This window comes from Lepeophtheirus salmonis, chromosome 3, assembly GCF_016086655.4.
Source record: "Lepeophtheirus salmonis chromosome 3, UVic_Lsal_1.4, whole genome shotgun sequence".
NCBI classification, from domain to species: Eukaryota; Metazoa; Arthropoda; class Copepoda; order Siphonostomatoida; family Caligidae; genus Lepeophtheirus; species Lepeophtheirus salmonis.
In genome coordinates this window covers 23,048,089-23,069,795 of record NC_052133.2, presented here as the reverse complement: position 1 = coordinate 23,069,795, position 21,707 = coordinate 23,048,089, and the positions used below count along the sequence as shown (strand labels likewise).

Here is a 21,707-nt window from a genome sequence, read left to right as displayed (position 1 = left end):
ATATAAATTTTCAATAATTGTCAAGTGGAATTTCGTAGAGAAAAAAAGATAGTAATATATATACATAAATAACTAAATGAGTTATATTTGGAGGTTAAACTATTTCATAGTGGACACAGGTACATTCGTACACAAGTCAAAATATATTTTTGATTGATTCAGAGTATAAAACTATCCAATAAGTATTTATTAATAAGATCAAATGTTCTTCTTGGTCATACATATATTCATCCTGATGACCAATAAATTTGGTCTGTCATCTGTGACCTCTGTTAAATATAATTATTTTTTAATGATCGTCTGTCTTTTTACAATATCTGTTGTAACATGGTTAGACAATAAATAATAATATCAATATAATAATAGTATAAATAAATCTATTTTTTATAAATCATTTCACTTTCCAATTTTATATTTACCATTTTTGTTCGATAGAACATGTAATAGAACATAGCGAAATATATACATACAGTGTATTTTTCCAAATACCACTTCTGTAGTTGATGTAGGCTCTGTTAATATTTGTCATGCCATGGTCCATGGATCACAGTACTAGTACTCTAAAGCACTCCCTCACTAGTGTATCCCATCAATGATGGGGTTTGTAATTATTGATGGGTCATCATGAGCCACCCATACCATGCATCATATATATTTATCATCTCGGTAGAAATATTTTTAAGACACTCAACCTATCTGTAAATCTTAATATTCTTTTGCCCTATAAATTATAAATTAATAATATATTTATAATTAATTTTTGAATGAAATACTCTTTTGCTGAACTTCATGCATACCATCATATTATCTTGTTTCTTTGCATTTATTGATTGGATTACATAAACAATAATGAGATTCGAGTCATGTACCTAACTCCAAATTATATAGTATAAAAAGTAATAGAATATATCTCTAGCTCTATGTTTGACGTGTAACTCAGCCATCCATATTATTATGGAAGAAATTTGAACGTTCTGCTGGTGTGAAAAAATACAAAAACATGATGCGATGATTTGTTTTCTTTAAAAAGAAGATCTTTTCACTGCAAATCGTGTATAATTATTTATAGACTGTGTTTCCTCATCATAATAATTCCCATCGTCTTCTTCCTCTCTTTGTACACAACCTAATGCTATGAGGGGATTCCACCACTCGTTGCATTTTCGCTTCCGTCTCATTGACATCAAATATGATTCGTTACCTCTCCTGGTTCTTCTACTACTTTTCTTGAATCTTCTTGTTTTCCAATTTGAAGATTCACCATAGCAAGTACAGGAACAAACGGACACATTCTCTGAACTTGCTGATGAATATAAATTGTGGTTTGAGGTATCTATGGAATGTCCAGCCAATACTCGACCATTCACTGCCATGACTTCTCCATCCAAAGTTACAACGTTCTGCGAAACATCTTGAAGCTCTTCTTCTTGCTCCTCCTCTTCTAAAGATAGAGTCATGCATCTCAGTACAAGAAGATTAATACTTGAGGCAAGAGCAGCAAGTCCCAGTAATAGAAAGATGAAAGAGCAAACAACATAACCAGGACGAAACTGAAGCGTTTGACCTTGCTGCAAAGCCACAAAATCACCAAAACCAATGGTAGACAACGTGATAAAGGAATAATAGACTGAATCGAAAAAGGCCCATCCCTCTTGAGTGTGGTACATTATTGCTCCACATAAAATGACAATGGATGAAGTAATACCTGAAGCAATAATGAGATCAAATTCGTTTGCGTCTGTACGAGTACTTCCCCACGACGTCCGACATTTTTTAATTATCATTGAATAAGCCTTGTTCATACGTTCACCTGCAATTTTTTTAATAAAATTGTAATGTTTCATTATGTAAATTTGCTATAAAAAGTAATATATTAACAAAATATATTGATCACATACCCATACTTTGAAACATAACCATTGCCATGGGGATACCAGCTATTGCATATCCCATTGTAAACGCCTTTCCTAAAGCTGTTGCTGGAGTGGAATGCCCGTAGCCTATAAGGGCCAAAACAGCTAACGCATAATAAAAGGACCCAGCAAATTTCCATTGAGGTCCAGACTTGTGAGGCTTCTTCTCAAGGACAAGAAGCTCCAGCAATTTATAGTCATCGTCTGTCATGTTATACTTGGAAATGAAATCTGATCGTGTTTTAGTCAAAGCTTCATATGTTCTATCATTATTTGGGCCCTCGAGTGCATCAAATACAGCTGCTCCGATGAGAAGATAGGTGAATGTAACAACAATCAGGGACAGAGTACGGACATTACGACGTTTCATGACTAACTATATATGGAATATGTATTAACCACTCAAAATGGATCATAAGTCACTTATACTAATGATTGAATTAGTATTTTTTTTTAATTATTGAGAGAGATTTAGACACTTTTTTGTTTATATAATGTATGTATATTTTAGGTAAGAAAGCCTTGAGGATTGTTGAAATGCCAGAGAGAATATTTATCATATTATTCCCATATATATATAATAATATAAGGGAAAGGCATCGATGAGGTTTTTCCTCTCAGATATCCCTCCGCCCCCAAAACAAGCATACAAAATTTACATATTATACTGCTTCATTGTATGAACAGTAACATTCAACATGTTAAGAAGAGAAGCCTTATATTTTTTGACGTTTGTTAACACAAAATGACTATTTGACGTAGTCAAGTGAATTTAATTTAAAAAAAGAATGAATAGAATTAATTTCCTCCATATCCTCGCAGATTTCTACTCAAATCAGAGTATCAACGTGTACCAATCGTCATTAAGTCTAGCTTATTAATAAAAGTAAACATTTTGAAATGTCAAACGTAGTAGCTTTATCAATTATGTCATAATTAGAATATACAATTAACATTAACATAACATTATTATACAGGCATGTATTTGCGTAATTTTTTTAAAAGAGTGGTGTGACCGTTCACATTAAACTCACAAACTCTTTTTCTTTCTCTTTTACATAAAAAAAAGTGATGACGTTTAATATTCATAATAATCACGGTTACCATATCACCAGTTATTTAAAGAGACAAAGCTTGATTCTGAACTCACAATTCAAGAATAAAAAAAAACATTTTGTCTTACTCTAAGCTAAGTATTATTAAAAAAAGCTCTCAATAGTCTGAAATAAAGAGAGTTTTTGCAGAAATATGACGTTGAAATTTTATACAACAGCTGTAAAGAAGTTGGTGCTCTTGCAAAGTAAAAGAAAAAGAAAGAGAAAAAAAGGAAGAGGACGGGGAGCGGATCTTCCACTGAGTGACTTTTTAGAGTTTCTTTACACTTTTTACAACTCCCAAGTCCGTTTACGGGATCTCTTCCGAATCTTATCAAAGGAACGGATTGGAATCTTGAATATTAGTATTAAAAGGTATTTATGATTGTTTATTCCTCCAGGATTTAGAATGGGCTGAAAGTGTTCTCAGGGATTCTGTTTGATTCATTTTGAGTATGTCCGAATCCTTTTCGAGGGAGGCTTTCTGATTAATTCCGTCCGTATATATTGTGAGAACTTGTGAGTCATTATGACGTCTTTGTGAAAAAGCATAGATTTGAATGATTGTGTTATTGTAATGGACAGATGACCTTAGTATGAGGAGTCAGTTTCTTTAATCGAAGTCGTGCAAACAGTTTTCAACCACATCCCGCCCAACTCGACCAATTGTGGATAAATATATATATATCCTCCATCATAATTCTTTACTCTTTAAGTATGTTATGTCCCGTACATATTTTGTTGAATAGAAATGTATTTTTCTTCTTTAAAAACACTCAAGTCCCAGCCAAGGAATCAGGTAAAAATAGCTGGAAAATCATTTTTATAATGAAAAAAATTATGTGTTTTCTTATCAATACTTGAGGTATTACCAGCGTATTATCATCATTAATTATCTAATGATAACGCACGATCAATTTCAACTGAAAGAAAATTTTAACCTTACTTATTTCACTGAACAATATTCTGCCAATTTTGTATGTGTTGTCTTCACTTTTATGCTCTATGTTAGGTTTAATTTTGATACAATAACACAATAAACTGATTAAATAAAGCCCTCCAATATATATATTTATATATATATAAGGGTTCAATTTATATATCAAACATAATTGTCGATTTGCATAACCAAACGTATGCTAATGCTATAGACATTTTTCTTGCATATTTTCTATCTTGTATATTTACTCAATTATTAAGAGCCTTAATAGGGTTTTCCTCATATTTTTAGTGATGTAATCCCCAGAATAATTTAAAAACTTGATAAATATTTGTTTTATTCTATAGGATATTATTACATATACATGAATTCAATCAGAGTACTATTATATTTACCTCTATTGACTTCGTAATATAATTGATATCCTTCATATTTTGCATGTAATATATATTTTTATAGAACCTGTTTCCAGTTTTTTTAAGATTTTAAGATAACTTGTTTTATTGTACGTACTTTAAAAAAAGTCTTATACTTTGGATTCTTTTACTCAAACATTGATAATTATTTCGAAATTATTTTTTACTTACTGCTTACTAATTTTCCATTAAAATTTATACTAGTAAAACACCTAAAAACGATGTGATGAATACTTTCTATATAAATATTGATTTTAGAGAAATATTATCTTTTATAGATTATATAATTTTGAACCCTTTATCTCAAAACTGGCTGTATGAATGATTGCATTTAGTATTATAAATTTTTTTCTACGGTATATGACATAATTAATAATATTTAATTTCTTATAATTTTTCAGGTAACATTTTGCGAAAACTCGAACGGAATATTTTATAATCGACTTAGTTGCGTTCCTTTATGTGCTAGCAAATTCGATTTAAAAGATTTATTGTTCAAGACTATTTTAAAGTTTAGTTTAAAAAAATGTTTTTGGTTGATTGGTTTACGGGCGTCCTTGGGTATTTAGGACTTTGGAAAAAGTCAGGAAAACTTTTGTTTTTGGGCCTGGATAATGCTGGGAAAACAACTTTATTGCACATGCTCAAGGATGACAGAATTGCCCAGCATGTTCCCACTCTCCATCCGACGTCCGAAGAGCTATCTATTGACCGAATTCGTTTTACAACTTTTGACTTGGGCGGCCATCACCAAGCGAGAAGAGTAATTTTTATAATCATTTTCTTTGTTTTATTTCTTTAATCTCCAATGGAATTAGAAAAATTAAGGTCATTCTCCTTTTTTTTAAATATATATATTGAAATTTCAGGTGTGGAAAGACTACTTCCCTGCTGTTGATGCCATCGTCTTTTTGATTGACGGCTGCGATAGAGTTCGTTTTGAAGAATCAAAAAATGAATTGGATTCATTACTTACAGACGAACAGTTGGCAAATTGTCCAGTTCTCATTTTGGGCAATAAAATTGACCGCCCTGGAGCTGTTTCCGAAGATGAAATGAGGCAAATCTTCGGACTTTACGGTCAAACTACCGGGAAAGGAAAGGTTCTTAGGTCAGAACTTCATGGTCGTCCATTGGAATTATTCATGTGCTCTGTTCTTAAAAGACAAGGCTATGGAGAAGGATTTAGATGGATCGCTCAATATCTTGACTGAACGAAAACAACTTTAAATACCTAAATAAAGAAATCAATTTCACATCATGGTTTTCAGGATTTTTTAAATAAAAAAATAGTTTTCGAAATAGCAATGAGGCGGGTAAAAGTAGCAAAATCATCTCGCTTAGTCTTTTTCAATTAAAAGTCAAGTTTATAATTATGTTAACTTATATAAGAATAGTATAATCAAGCATTTAATCTTACAATTTAAGACTATTTTTTGAATCAATCAACTCACAATCTTAAGCAATATTTTTTGAGAAAATCACAAGTAGGCGTAATAAGTTGCATTAAATCTTTTTTTTAAATCAAATATGGTGTTTTTTAAGTAAGTCGCTATTGTTTTGTTTAATTGCGATATTGTTATAACTAAATACACATTCTTTTACACGTTGTATGATTCATAATTTTAACTTTTCTGCCTCATTGTTGTAGCGAAAACAATTTAACTAGTTGACCATCTATGTAAAGCTTCTGGATTAAATATACTCAGGTCTATTTCCCCTATTTTTTCATTTTTTTTAAAATTTCGCCCTATTCTTTACATGAATAAAGGGTTGAAAATCTTCCATCAATTTAATAACATCTTCAAATAAATATGCCGAGTATTCTTTTTTTCTTGTTAATATCAAATTCAGAACATTGTAACAACTTTGATCATAATTTTTTATCATGTAAAAGTAATTATTATGATAGTTTCATGATTTTTCTTCAAATTATTTTTTAAAACCTGAAAAGAAAAACATAACTTCCAACAATAATATATTTCTTAATGAAGTCTACTTTTATGAATTTACTACAACTTATGCTATATTGTTAATTTTGTGAACAAAAATATCGAAAATTAAGTAAAATATTTTATAACAATTAATATTTGCTTAGAATTTAACATCTTATTTTATAAGGGTATACGTAACGTGAAACAATTTCGAAAACATTGAGTGTCATAAAAGGCCTCATAGCCGGTTTCATTTTCTCTATAGGATTAATTTTTTAATTGGTTTATTTTATTTTTAACATTTAAAAAGAAAATTGTTCTCTTGTAGCTACTCTTTCGTGTGGTTATTTGCGAACGAATTAATTATAGCTTCTAAATGTAATTACACTTTGACTTGTCATTTTTCAGATATATAATTATTGTATTAGATTTTTATGAACTATCGTAAGGAAAGTTGAAAAATTTAGCCCGAAAAATAGGTCAAAATAACTATAAAAATAGATTTTTGGTAGTAATTAATTAATTTTTATTTGGCTACTTCCTAATTTTTCTTATTAAATATATTTAGAAGAAGCAACATATTGATGTCAATACTATTAATTTAAATAGATCTGACTTAAATGGCCCGTGAACAGAAAAACAAGCTAGAACCATTTTTCTTAAAATGGAGTGTAGATGATTGATTCGACGAATTATCATCAATTTCTATCAACAAATTATCTTATTAACCCTTAGGGCGTATTGCACTTAAAGTAGCAGAAATAATGAGAAATTGATTGATTTCCTTGGAAAGGTCCTATCTTAAATCAAATAAAGTACTACTTACAACTTAAAAACTGACCTGCGAAAAAAGAAAAGAAAAATCGATTTGTATTCATACATCTAGATATTCAATAATCATAACACATTTCTAAGGTAAAAAATTGAAAGCAAGTGTCAAAAATTTCATTTACTTGATTGTAAAGCTTCTACATAACAAATACAAATGGAATATTGTATTTATTTTTCACAGTGTTTACTAGTTTATTCATTGATTGTGCGTGTATGTCAAAACTCCATTGCATATATATATATATATTTGACTTGTTATTTATATCATTTGGTTTAGTTATGCGAATTAATGGTAAAATTTGCATTTTTTACTGTTGATTTTTGCAAAAAGAATGTATTATAATATGGTAAAAGTTTTATTTTATTCGTTAAATTAAATTTAAAATCAATTTAAAAAAATATACTTCCTTTAGGGTTTGTGTTACCCTTACTTGTTGATCTCTTAAAATTTAATAGCCTTTTATTGTGACTATCTATAACTTACATACAAAGTTTGATCTAAATCAATCTCTAAATCTTAGCGTAATCCTTGTGACTAACAAACAAGCGCAAATGTATCTAAGGTAACAAAACGTAAAAAATGTATAACAGACCATCACTTCGGAACAAATTGAGATACAAAACTCTATTTGATATTAGACGGAGGTTTTGAGTTCTACTAAGTGCCCATTCTAATCTGTAATATTCTTATATTTCATTCCTGTCTCTGTTTCAGCATCTTTTTATGTATTATAAACGATTTAAGAGACGTCATATCGGTCCCGACATGACCTTTTAAATAAAATCTATCAATTTCTCATTATTTTATTGTTACGATCAACTTTTGCTACCTTAAGTAGAATTTGCAACATACCCAAAGAGTTAGTATGAATAGTTTGTTGTAAAAAAATTATGATAATTTGTCGAATCTATCATCTATACTCAATTTTGGGAATAATCATTATAGCTTGCTTTTCTATTGACCGGTCACATATATATATATAAGTTAGTTTTACTTTAATTGGCAGTATTGTCATCACTTTAATGTTTTTATAATATACATATCAACTAAACTTTTGGATATTTTTTCCTGTAAGGTACGTTCTTAGACATAAAATTGATAAATTAATAACTATTTAAAAAAAAATTATATAATGGAAACTTTCATGATAACACTTCCTTAATGCTTATTGGCTTAGGTTTTATGAACTTGATTTAGATAGTTCATATTTACATTTTTTATCAAAAAAAAATATTAATACCCAGAGTGTTAGTCCACTCAATAAATCCTGAGCGCGCTCCCGCTCAATAAAAAATGAGCAGCGCTCATTTTTTCGCTAATATTTGAACTTGAAACTCATATATGTATGTTACAAAAAAAAAAATCCAATGCATTTTTTTCCTTTTAAACCTGTTTTATCTAATAGATAATTGTAAAAAAGACATTTTGATAACAAGATCATGTCTTTCGCTTCAATATTAAGGAAGTTATGACCAATTTATCATCAGAATTTCGCACCATTTTTTCGTAGTGTTAAATCTGTAAATGTTATAACCTACACCAAAATCTGTGATATAATAAAATATGATATTTTAATAAAACAATACAACTTTCTTAAACATCAAGAGAATTGAATGAAATTTTCATGAATTACAGAATATAGCACTGCATAAAATATTCTAGCTTTTCTTGAGACATATTTTTAACCGTCTTTTCTTGTAATCTTTAAAATGATTCTTTAACTTTCTAATTTTTCGATGTTATCTCATAAAATGCAGAAAACTGAAAAAGTAATACAAATTTATATAAATGAGTGAAAATTCGAGCGATTTTTTCGCTCTTCTAAAATAGCGAGCGTGCTCCCGCTCTCGCTAGTTATTCAAAACAATGAGCGAACTCCCGCTCTGGCTAAATAATTTTGAGCGGCGCGTACTAATGCTTTGTTAATATCAAATCCCTTCAAGGCTAGGTGTATCCCCTTCCAACACCTGGGTTTAACGACAGTTTCTTCAAATATTGTGATATGTCAATTCTGAGAGGTATAATTGTTAGGGCAAATCATAATTTAGTCTGGCACGGTTTTAGCGTGAGCGAACCCTGGAGCAAGTATAAATGTGTGGGGACTTCCTTTTTTTACAATTGATCCTTTTATTAATGGTTATTATTTATGGGATTTTTGTAAGAATTTACTTTCTGTGTATATACCTATGTCAAATTCTACCTATAGCGAGCCGCCAGTTAAGAGCAAGCCCTGAGGTTTCTATGGGTAATAAAGTTACATTTTTCTCAATATTTATAACCCAAAATAGACACATTTAACTAAAAAAATATATATATATTCATAGAAAGACAAGAAAAATTATACAAAGATAATTTTTGTAGACATTAATTCCATATTTTTAGTCATAAGTACTCAAGGTGGTAGTTTTTGAGATGAGTATCTCAAGCATGTATAATACATCTATTACAAAGTTGGTGCATTAAGAAACTTTTCAGTTCTTTCTTGAGTCTTAGTGCCTTCAACCACCATTTTTTGTAATTTCTTTATACTTATCTTATATTTCATACATGTATCTGTTTCAGCATCTCTTTAAGTTTAAGTATTATTGTATTAATACATATTATGTTGCCAGAATATACAATATACATAGGTAATTGAAAAAAATAAATATACATTAGCATACTATAAAACCTTAATTAAATTAATTTTTATCAGTTTATCCATAGCAAATAGTTTAGTATCTACATAGTTGCCGTGAAATTGATTAAATTTGCCTTACATTTTCTATAAATTCTATAGATAGTTGAATTAATGCCCCTGTTGATAGAGTTTGTAGGCATGAACTAGGCGGAAAATTAAGAAATGAGGTATAGATTCCTAATGTTGGGAATTTATGAAGGGGATTTTTGGCTACATACCCCACAACGTATATAAATTCCTCGTTCTGAAAGTTGAAAAGTAGTTCTATTGTCACCGAACAATCATAGCAGAAGAAAATGGGTTGCTTCCAAGGACTTATCAATCCACGAATGAATATAACCTGAATCCGAGACATAAAATAAGAGTATTATTATTTATCTGCGAAAAATAAAATATTGTATCGATATAAATTTTCATGATATCTAGAAAATCATCGGATTTTTTTTCAATTAATAAACGATTGAATTTATAACTAATTTTGGTAAAAATAATTTATTTTTTAAATGGTCGTAATACCAGCAAATATATTGTACTACTTGACTATAATTTTTATTGATTAATTGTTACTGAACGTTATTGAAGCAAATGTTCCCAAACTATTAGGAATGGTTAATTTATTACTCGAAATACAAAAATCAAATAAAGTTAGTATAAGGTGGACCTTTTTCTTACCTTTTTTTTGAATAAAAGACTTTATTAGCTAAATCCATTTAATAATTCGTAATTGAGTATTAAGAAATGCTCATTGCAAATATATTGACCTTTTTCTGATCTTTATTTGATCCAAAAAGTCTTAATAGCCAAATTTTAATAAATAAGTAAATAAATTAAAGCATATTTTATTTTAAACTGAGATAAAATTTCTAAGCACTGCTATTTAGTTCAATTGAAATATGTGATTTGACACAACAAATTGTAATACGGGTAGGACTACTAGAATTTGTGTTCTTTTTGGAAAAAAACTAGCAAGAACCTTTTACCTTTTGCATGTAGACACAATATTATAGAATTCATCATAAGTTCAGCATTCCAATCATGTTTTGGACCTACGTCTTCTCCTGATGTTCAAAAGATTTTACGAAAAATGGCCATCAATTTATACATCTTTGTATGATACTGGAATTGAAGATGTGTTCTAATTCCACCTCAAAGTGGTCGAAGATCATTGAAACTTCAAGGAAAGAGACTCCATTCAAATTTTAATTTAAAAACATATTTGCAATAGAAATTAAAAGAACTTTATTACATTACAGTCAAAATTTAAATAAATAATACAGTAGGAAAATATATCAAAATTTTATCATTAAAAAAAAAAAAAATCATTACGTTGTGATATTTCTTAAGCTTACCCCATAATAATCTTGATTTAAGATGATCATTTTCAATTACAACTACCCCATAATAGTTTTTAATTACGACTACTACGAAGATTTTGGATATATATGATGAATTTAGGTTATAAAGGCTTTTTATCGAAAAAAAGGTCAGTAAAAGGTCAAATTTATGATAATTTAACCTATTTTGTCTACTTCAAGTAAAAAATTTACCATTACCCTTATGAAAACATAAATTGTAAATATGGGCAATATTTCTTTTACAAGCAGACAGATAGACATATAACAAAAAATGCTCTTTTAAACCAAACTTTAGCGAAAAAATTATTGAATATTTTCAATTGTAATTTTGGTTCATTAAATTTATTATCTAATAAAGTTTGTTGTAACTTCAAAAGTTTAGTTGATATTTAGGTCAAAACACTTTTTTTTTTTAGATCTTAAAATTTCAAAACTTTGGAGCCGTTAAGCTACCTTTAAATATTTTTCAAAACCATTCAAAATTTATATACGATCTCTTTCGCATAAAAGAAAAAAATTTTAACCCTCGCAATATTTCTCAAATTTAAAAAATAAGCTCTACCTTACTATACAGTCCTACCCTTCAATAAACAATTTCTACTTAATTTTTTGTATTAGTATTACTTTAGATCATTGAATGTTTCCTTCCTGAATACTCTATATAAAACTAGAAAAAATAGTTCTTTAAATATAAGAACTATTTATGAAGAATATAAATATCAATTTAATTTTCTTTAATTTTTCAACTGCAAGTTTTTAAACTTTCAAAAATATATCAAGACTTTTACATTATATCAGAGATAAAATTATGCTCCCTAAAAATAATAAAGTGATAGTATTTGGATTTGTTGATTTGCTTGTCTTCTGATTGGATTAAGACATTTTATTAATAACTTAACTAGTGACAGATTTAATGAAGTAATGTGTAATAAGTTATTACACATTAATTAATTAAAATGTAACCTGTTATTTTACATATTACGTCTTTAGCAAAGTAATATAGCTATACTATTAGCTACTAAAAAAGTAATATTATATTACTGTCTAACGCGTTACCATCCAACACAACTATTAATACATAATAATTTTTATTACATCTCTTAGCCCTTCATGCAAAAAAGAAAAGTAAATGTGTGAATATTAATAGGAAAATCTATAGCTAAAAAAAGTACATAGTACAAGCATTTTTATAATAGTGAAATTTTGGCCATAGGTAATAAACAAATCGATAGCTAATAAAAAAAACTAGATAATTTTTTATCTTAGTTGGGCAATGCCTTAATGTATCTTATAACCATTGAATTTTTTTAAGAGGACGAGAAGAAGGCAGGAGTGAGGCATATGGTATTACCGAATTAAGACCCATATTAAAATCAGCTCCCTGCTATATGATTTTGGAGGGAGAAACTGAATTATTGCTGTAAAGTAAATAAGCCTCTACATTCAAAATAACATGAGTTCAATGTTATAATTATATCTAAAATGCATTATGCGTTTTTATCCCAATTTACCAGAATACTAACTTCAAAGGGAGAAGTTAACACGGGTCATGAAAATCGCATGTATTTTGGGTATGTTAAAAAAAAAGAAGAATATGATAACCTTGACAATTTGAAAAATGTTGAGGAGAAGAGCAGCTTAGCTGTTATGACGTTTGATTAGATCAGCTACAATAAGGAGTTAAATAATAATGACAACTTAGAAAAAGAAAATATATTCTTCAGATTACAAATTTGAAAAAAAACCGGACGAGTTTAAAAATAAATCCGATTTTCATCAGAGTTTACACCACGACGACCTATTAAATATTGAAAAAAGAAGAAGAAAGAGCCCCCAATGAACAACACGCCAGTGAGAAATTGTTCTCTTGAACTCAATGTGTATAGGCTTGCGTCTTGGTTGTTCCTAGAGAAGGAGATATATTTTGATGAATATGGACTTTAAAGAAGATTCCAAGGTCAGATGGAATAATTGTAAAACTATAAAGTTTACTTATATTAATCAGTGCAACTCCATCTCACTAATTAAAGGAACATTAAAAAAAGAGGAAACGCAACAACTCTTTTTCCTTTTCTAATTGGTGAGTTAAGTTTTTTCTTTACACAAATCCCTTCTTATCAGTCATAAGTAATAACATGCAACAACTATCTTTAGAGGGGGATATACTATATACTTAAGTCATAATTTATTGATCATAGTTACAATTATGTACTTTGATTATAAAGGCATTTCCATGCACAACTAACAACGTAATTGATCTCAATATTTATATAAGTTGATTCAATATTTACAGGTATAGATAAAAATGTATTTGACAATTTTTAAAATTATAAATTGGCTATTAAACAAAGTCACAAAAATGAAATGTTCCTAATTGTGTTCTTACATATAATATATCTTACGTACATATATGTATATGTATATAGAGGCAATTTATACTAATATGTGTCAATTGCATTCGATCATTTCGATAAAATCCCTAATTGTCTTGGCTGTTAATGGGACACAGTGAAGAAGTGGCATAACGTATTGCTTTACATACTTAATATTTATGTACCAACACTGATGATTAAAATCTTGAATCTATGCTTCCTATGATATTATTGTTAAACATAACCTCCTTCTTCCAAAAAGGAAATAAAACAAGTTTTATAAATTTGAAAAGTTTTATTTTTTGTCTCATAATGACAGTACACATTTAAAATTTTGTTTCATACTGTTTTGAAAATCATATCCGATGGATGAGGTCCCTCATTGTCCATACACTGTATAAACTGAAGATCGTTATTGTAATACCCTATAACTTTTTCATTATTCTATAAATAACTTTTAATTACGTTATTTTAGAGGGATAATTACTTCAAACAAAAAAGATGCATCATTTAATAAACAACATATTTAATGTTCTAGTTGTGGATGATAGTTGGATTTTCTGGAATAAATTTGAACAAATTCCACTAATTTGGAATGTTTGCATAACAACAAATCTAATGCCTTCAATTTTAGATTTTCATAAGTCGCACAAATTAAAACTCAGGAGTTAAATTTTATACAATATTTGTTCATACCATTTTTTGGCAATATTTATTTACAACGGCAAACGCAAGTTCCTCACTACTCCAACACATGCTAACAACTGACTTCATTTCCAAGAAAACTTTAGAATATTGCGTACGGAACGAAACCACGCCCAATTCGCTACTACTTCTACAGCCTGATTGCCACGCATGATAAAAAAATGAAGTTACGTTGTTGTACACCATTTTTGCTGAAGGTAATTTGGCGAACGAACATTTTACTGGAAAACAATTTGCCGAACAGACATTTCGCCAAAGGACCATTTTGAATATTTGGCTGAAAAATTATGTTAAATTTATGGATATATACGATTGCATATTTTAATTCCCGTGTCCACTCATTTAGGCGCGCTTTTTTGGGTGTGCATCTTTTTAGCAAGGCTCTTTTCAGCGCGGATCATTTTAGCTTGCATCTATTTTGGCTTAGTATAATTTCGGCATATCATTTATTTATATTATATTGGAATTACTTTCAATGAAAAGGTTAGGATCATGTCATCACTAGTAGTCCAATAACAATAGAATATATTATCCACATGCTGAAACTAAGCACGTATGGAGTCTTCAGATAAAGAGTAGCATTCCATTTACTTAGTATGCCTATATTGAGCCTTGAAATAGACTCTCCTATTATACCGGAGGAGTCTTACCCAACGCAATGACCAAAAGAGGGGGGCTGAACCAACGTGTTGGAAAAGCGGAAAAGCTTTTGCTCTCATAACGTGCTGAGACTGTTCGAAGTTAAATCTCACCCAAGATCTTAATAGGAGAAATTGAGTGCAAAGGGAGATGATAAGAAGTTGATACTTCGCGGAGGAGATCCTGTTCTAGAGATTAGTCTTGGACGAGGAACAGCCTTCCGATCACTATTTGGCAGGTTGAAAGAAAAGTGCTGATTTATCACCCTCAGTAGAATAGCTTAGCAAATATTGCATATCCTCATAACCAAGAACCCTAATTCATCAATTGAATAATATTTATTGTTTCTATATCTATCTTCCTCGCTTGTTTGTGGTAAATCTCCTTGTGAGGTGTTGAAGGAATAAAAGAAGTGAACAAGGCTCCATGGTCAACTCCGTGGACTAAGAAGATCCATGACGTCTTCAACTCTTATCTGAATTTAGTTGATCTATGTTGTATTAGAATAAACTCCTATATCATTTTATATACTTTTGTGCTCAGCCTCTAAGGGAGCGAGAGCATTGGCAAAACATAGTGCAATCATTTATCATTTTCACTCTGAAATTCAGTTTATATCAGCTGACCTATTTTCTCAAGTGGCATAGAACATGATTTATCCTCTCTAACGAGGAATACGAATAGAGTGACAGAAGTATGGATTAGAAACCGTCGATTAGAAGAATGCACACTAGGATAAACTTTTCTTAAAATTGTAATCAAAATTCAAGGTATTTTCCACCTATAGTATGGAATAGGGGATCCCTGTTATGGAAATTGTATGAAAATTGAGTGTTTATTGATCTGTTCCTCCATTATACTTTTCGTCATTCAAAATTACTTATTTTTGATAAGTACTCACTGTTGTTGAGCTACAGAGTCATTTCTATTTGTTTATCTTCCTTATAGATCTAATTTCTTGATTATCCATATTACAGATTGAAGATATGAACCTCGTACTTCATTCTTTAACACATGTCTGAAATTATTTCCTCCTTTACTAAACTTATTTAACTTTCTCTGCTTAAAGAGTGGCATCGCTAGCCCCAAAAGTTTCTTCGGCACCCCCAAAATTTTATCATATATAAAATAAAACAATTTATATAAGTATTGTATTAAGGTGTTGATAATTTGTGCGGCGAAGTCCCCCAAAGGATGAAAGCTAGGAACGCTCCTAAACTTAGGTAAATCATACTCTACAATAATCTTTTACTGATTCTGACTCTTCTAGGATTTTGTGTTTGATGCAATGTATTGGGGAAAATGAATACTTAAGACTCTTCTTGAATTTTTTTATGACTCGAGAGTAATTATACATAGATTTTTCAGAACATATTCCAAACACAGAATGTGCTTTTCTTAAGCTTGATCTTAAAAAAAAAGTTTAGTATGGTATTGAAGGGATGAAAGAAGCGAACAAGACTCGATGGTCAACTCCGTAGACTAAGAAGATCCCTGACGTCTTCAACTCTTACCTTAATTTAGTTGATCTATGGTGCATTAGAATAAACTCCTATATTATTTTATATACTTCGTGTGCACCACCTCTAAGGGATGTTACGTTCATAGATGATACCCCGTACTTCATTCTTTAACACTTGCCTTATATTATCTCCTCCAACACTAAACTCCTTTAACTTTATCTTCAGTCAACTGTATCATTTAGTTTTTTCATCTCGATTATTGACTTCGGTATATCATACTTAAACTCTACAAAAAAAATTTAAAATTCTTACTCTTCTAGGATTTGGTGCTTGATATAATATGGTCGGAAAATTAATGCATTGTACTCTTGTTGAATTTGTTTATAACTCAAGAATACTTATACACAGACTCGTCAAAACCATATTCTAATACGGAACAAACTTCTTAAGCTTGTTCTCTAAACAACTCTTCGAGTGTGATTCGTCTATATAGATTTTTCCTTCTTAAAGGATTAGCGCCTGATAATAATGGTTGCAGAACTACATCTTAGGGTCCATTTTCTCGCGTGAGTACATTTATTAATTTCCAGATTGAGGGATGTTGTCACTGTAGAGAGGACTGGAAAACCATATGCCACGACTCAACAGAATTATTTGTCCCTGTGCCACTCTATCGTACATATTCCAGAGAGCTGGTGGATGCCTAGCAACTTTTCTGGCTAAACTGTACAGTCTACCTATGCCTGTTTCTCCAAAATAGTCTGCAACGACTCGCAGTTCGTCCGGAAATGTATCTGTTAGCTCTTGAAAGGCTCCTGGAACCTGGCCCAGACGTAAAAAAGCCAAAGAAAGTAGACTTTTTGCCTTTAATCGAAAATCTTCGCTAGTTATGTATTGCCTCAGTCTAGAAGTTTGCATATGTCTCCAAAGGGATTTCCCAAAATGAAAGAATCAACCAAGTAATTTTGTTTGTGGAAAAGCATCCTGTATTGCTTTTATAGTTGCCTTTTCAAAATCTGACAGGATGCTTAAAGGATAGAAGACTCGGCCATGACAACTAAGGAAAAGTCAATTCCAAAACCTTCCATAAGTATCATGGGACTTGTCGGGAAGTAATCCATAGAGACATGGAATTACTGTCCCCATAACAAGTACATAGACAGTGAAAAGTTGGTAAAATATAGTAGGACATACTTTAAATGTCCCATCTACGAACCAATGCTTATATTTGGTCATTAAGTCCAACATTTTTGTTGTGCTAAATATAATAATTCGATGTTCATCATCGACGCCTGAATCATATAGGAGAAATTGTACTCCAGCGTTCGTTTTTTGAAATTCCTCTGGAATTTCAAACCCATTTCTTGCTCCCGGTGATGGTGGAGCCATGTTATTGTGCTGTATCCTCCTAATAGTTTAATTCAAGTTTCTATTACTTCCTAAGGAAGCAGATGCTTGTTCGCTTAAATTTCGGACATTGCTATCAATAATTGCTCTATTGGACTCGGAAGATGATTTAGCAGAATTTTTTATGGAAGTGTACAATTTCTTGATTTCAATTTTTGATGGGACATGACAATGGCTCATTAAAACAGAAATGGGCACATCCCCATTCTGTGGAATCAATTGTGTCTTCACTCGACCTTTGCAATTTGCTTCAATACACCGCCAAGTCCAGGTTTCCGTAGATTTCCTGTCGATTCTATATAGGAATCCATCAAAGCACAAATGCCTTGATCCTCTTTTGCTTTTTAAAAACTCCATAGTTTTCATAGACTTTGAATTGTTGCTATGCTTTCAATTTGAATAATTATCAAATGGGGGTTATTCAAATCTTTAATTATCAACAGTAGATTAAAAATTTATGAGAAATTTTGAATTTCGGGAGATAGTTACAAATTACTAATTCAATTATATCTATGCAGGGGGCGTCCGTAGGATTATATATATATTTTGGAGGGGAAGGCCCTCATAAAAAAATTCTTCTGGGCTTAAATTTGATCAGATGACCTTTTTTCGATAATTTTTTCTTGCTCAAGACAAAAATTCCCGCGAGCGGACTCCCTTGCTATGGTTTACATCTTAGCTCTAGTCAATTATAGAGAATAATTAAAAATATGTTAAAAATGTTTGAAGCAGGTCCTATATATTGACTTTAAACGATTAGCATTAAAAACTTAATTGGGTGGATTATTTATGGGGCATTTTTTGTGAACGACGATCATCAAATTTGATCTGCATATAAAAAAAACAGTCCTGGAGTATTTTAGTATAAGATTGTTAGAATAAAGAATAGGTTTTACTCGGCTAAATTTTTGCTTTCAATAAAATATTAACCTCTTCACTTATGTATATTCCATACTAATCGAGCTTAAGATATCATAACATGTATTCTTGCTATTTGTTCCTTCTTTAACGAGTAGGTGCATTGTATCTGCCTTCAAATACAACTACAAGCATTTCGTTTTTTATTCATAATATATTTCATATATAATTTTCTAAGATTCTCTATTATGAGTTTGACTAAAAATTTTAATTGATGTAACAACAATATCTTTAAATCTATAAACACATTAATGGCATTATTATTCTTTATATTCATTCAGAACGAATCGATCTCATCTAGTCTAGGTAAATACATTGGACGTACCAAATTGTGTATAACGCGATTATTCTACAAAAACTTTTATTAATATGGTAGTCTACTTTTAGTTACAATGTAACTTTGATCGACGGTATCCTCGTCATTTATGAATATTTTCAATATATTTTCTTTAGTTAGGAATGAACATTATTTTTTTAATACTAGGTATATTTTTGTCATAAAAAAGCCATCAAAATAGTGGAGAAATAAGTAGTATATTAAGAATAATCGGATATTATGTAATAAACATGAAATGATCATGTCAAAAACAGACTAATAATAAGATCTTAATTTGTCATTTATGCTGAATATAATAAATATAGAGCTTTATATAATTATCTTGCTAACATAACTGAATATGATGTCTTAAGTAAGCCTTGTGATTTTGACTATTATTTCTTTAGAGATATATATTTTTGTAAATATTTAAATGATACTCAGGAAATAAAATTTTCTAAAGCATACCTATATTCATATTGTTTGAACAGTTTGATACACACACCAATATAACAGTAATTATTTTGATAACTCGTATGTCTACAATTACAATAATTAAATAGCATTTTCCTATCAAAATAAAGTTGAAGGAATCAATAAGATACAAAAATAAAATAACGGATAACTTATAAATAGGGAATTAAATTTTGAGGAATATATTTTATGTCTTAATTTATTTGTCCAATCAAATAGTATTATTATTTTGTTACATTTTAACTATTGTCTTCAATAAAACACATTATAATTAGTTCTTATGGAAAACATTTAGTTATTACTTATAATAAATTTATTAGTGTAGAGATCCTAGATCCTTGCAAGAGTAATATTCCAATATGGTGAGAAGCTGTTTAGAAAAGGATTCCCGACTTAATAAGTTTGGGAATTGCAACGACATTCAGATATTCCAATTGAAGTATGCGTAAGTCACTTATATTTTTTAAAAACACATATTCACTTAAAAGTTCCCAATAACAATTTATATGTAATAATATAACAAAATAGAATTATCTTTCAGATGTTTTCCAATGACAAAATAATAAATTTTTCTAGCTAAAATTGGAACAGAATTTGGAATATTTTGACTTGATTTTGGAAATTAAGTAACGTAAAATAGATATAACTTTAGTTTAGGTTATCAATATTGTATTAATGTATTCATTTATGCAAGAAAGCCAACATAAATAAGGAATATTTTGATGACGCTAAAAAGAGCTATGCAGAAAAGAAGCTGTGCTGTAAAAAAAGTGCGCCCAAAAGAGCCCTGCTGAAAAAAATCACACTGAAATGTATGACCGCCTTTAATTCTGTTTAAAATGATACTATGATAAATATGTATTGTTGATAAAGTATCTATGTCATAAAGGTAAATTATTGAGTGTTCTTTTGAATAATTTATATTCATTAATGAATATTATTAAGCATAACACAGTAGTGGTTCACCGTAAATGATTGTGGTAAAAAGTTTTCAGACAAAATCGTTCTTTTGTAAAATTGTCTTGTACATTATCATTGTGAGACAAAATTGTTGTTGGTAATACTATCGTTCAGCCACTGTAAGCAATATGATTGTGAGTAATTTCATTGCAATACATTATTATCGTGAGTAATTTCGCTACAATTTATATGATATTATGACGATAAAATTATTGAATGATGAAGAAACTTGCCATGAAATACTCCATTTTATATCTCAAGTCTACAGGTGTACAGGTGAAGGAAGCACTGGGCCTCAAATAAGTTTGAAATCCACAACTGCTGCGTTTCCAAGCATTTATGACCCTTTTATAATATGCTATAATCCACCCCGAACCACAAGTTGTGCAGGTGAACGTCTGGACCTCAAAGTCAGTCAAATTTCATCATCGCAGACTCTCAAAACATCAAACAACCCCTTTAATATCCAAAAATATACCCCAAACCTCAGCTTGTACAGTTGAAGTAATGGGCCTGAAAGCAGTTAAACTCCACCGTAGCCGCGTTTTTAAGCATCAAGCACCTCTTGGATTATTCTAGAATACACCCAGACCGATGGGTTGTGTAGATGAGCTCCTGGGGAATTTAAATTCTTCAGCTGCCGCTTCCCTGAGCATCCCGAAAAACTTTTAATATCCAAAAATACACCCAGACTTGTGCATGACTCTGAGGTAGTTTAAACTCTACTGCCGTCGCATTTATAAGCACCAAAGGCCCTTCTTGTATGTTATGACACATTCCTGTTCTATGGGTTGTGCACCATCTACTTTTACACATGTACTTTGTACTTTTTTGTGCAATGTTTATGTGATGTTAAATGAAATTTATATACTTATATAGGTGTGTACTATTGTTATTATTTATTGGAATAACGAAGTATTATACATATCCAATTTTAAGGGATGGATTGCGCATAACCCATGGACCAGGATGTATTATAGCATATTAGAAGAGGTGCTTAGTGATTAGAAACGCGTTTAATGTATATTTTCTAGTGTCTTTTCGCCCATCACTTCCTGAACAACCTGATGGCCAGGGTGCATGTTGGATATAAGAAAGGTTCCTTGATACTCAGGAAGTGGCCGCCCAAGGATTTAACCTGTCTCGGGGCACATCAGCTCATGTATACAACCCGTGGGCTGGAATTTATTATAGCATATTAGAAGGGGTCCTTGGTGGTTAGAAACACGCCTGAGGTAGATTCGAACTAAATTCCAACCACATACTTCTATGTTGTGCTTATAAAAGGA

General features: G+C 30.3%; 2 protein-coding genes and 1 long non-coding RNA gene across 8 annotated transcripts; 2 read left to right on the top strand and 1 right to left on the bottom strand.

Moving 5' to 3' along the window:
* Nucleotides 1-360: 360 nt before the first annotated feature.
* On the bottom strand, nt 361-2,610 carry LOC121114694 (two pore potassium channel protein sup-9). Of its 3 annotated transcripts, none has more exons than XR_011779303.1 (3): nt 1,899-2,610; nt 774-1,810; nt 361-721 (listed from the first exon to the last, which is right to left on the bottom strand). XR_011779303.1 is itself a non-coding variant. In XM_040708730.2 (2 exons), the coding sequence occupies exons 1-2, from the start codon at nt 2,281-2,283 to the stop codon at nt 1,023-1,025; spliced, it is 1,173 nt and encodes a 390-aa protein (XP_040564664.1). In that variant the 5' UTR covers nt 2,284-2,610; the 3' UTR covers nt 361-1,022. The 3 variants fall into 3 exon arrangements, 1 of the variants encoding a protein (XP_040564664.1); XR_011779302.1 differs by having other exon boundaries at nt 798-1,810; XM_040708730.2 differs by having other exon boundaries at nt 361-1,810.
* Nucleotides 2,611-3,242: 632 nt separating this feature from the next.
* Nucleotides 3,243-6,450, top strand: Sar1 (Secretion-associated Ras-related 1). Of its 4 annotated transcripts, none has more exons than XR_011779305.1 (4): nt 3,243-3,382; nt 4,765-5,126; nt 5,233-5,679; nt 6,015-6,450. XR_011779305.1 is itself a non-coding variant. In XM_040708734.2 (3 exons), exons 2-3 carry the CDS (start codon nt 4,890-4,892, stop codon nt 5,575-5,577), a joined length of 582 nt encoding a protein of 193 aa, XP_040564668.1. In that variant the 5' UTR covers nt 3,243-3,382; nt 4,765-4,889; the 3' UTR covers nt 5,578-6,450. The 4 variants fall into 4 exon arrangements, 2 of the variants coding, with proteins under 2 accessions (XP_040564668.1, XP_040564669.1); XR_011779306.1 differs by having other exon boundaries at nt 3,245-3,382; nt 4,881-5,126; XM_040708734.2 differs by having other exon boundaries at nt 5,233-6,450.
* Nucleotides 6,451-14,744: 8,294 nt separating this feature from the next.
* Nucleotides 14,745-19,732, top strand: LOC121115462 (uncharacterized). The gene is made up of 4 exons (XR_005863523.2): nt 14,745-16,103; nt 16,151-16,611; nt 16,664-16,874; nt 17,199-19,732. It is a non-coding gene; the product is annotated as an uncharacterized lncRNA (long non-coding RNA).
* Nucleotides 19,733-21,707: the final 1,975 nt, after the last annotated feature.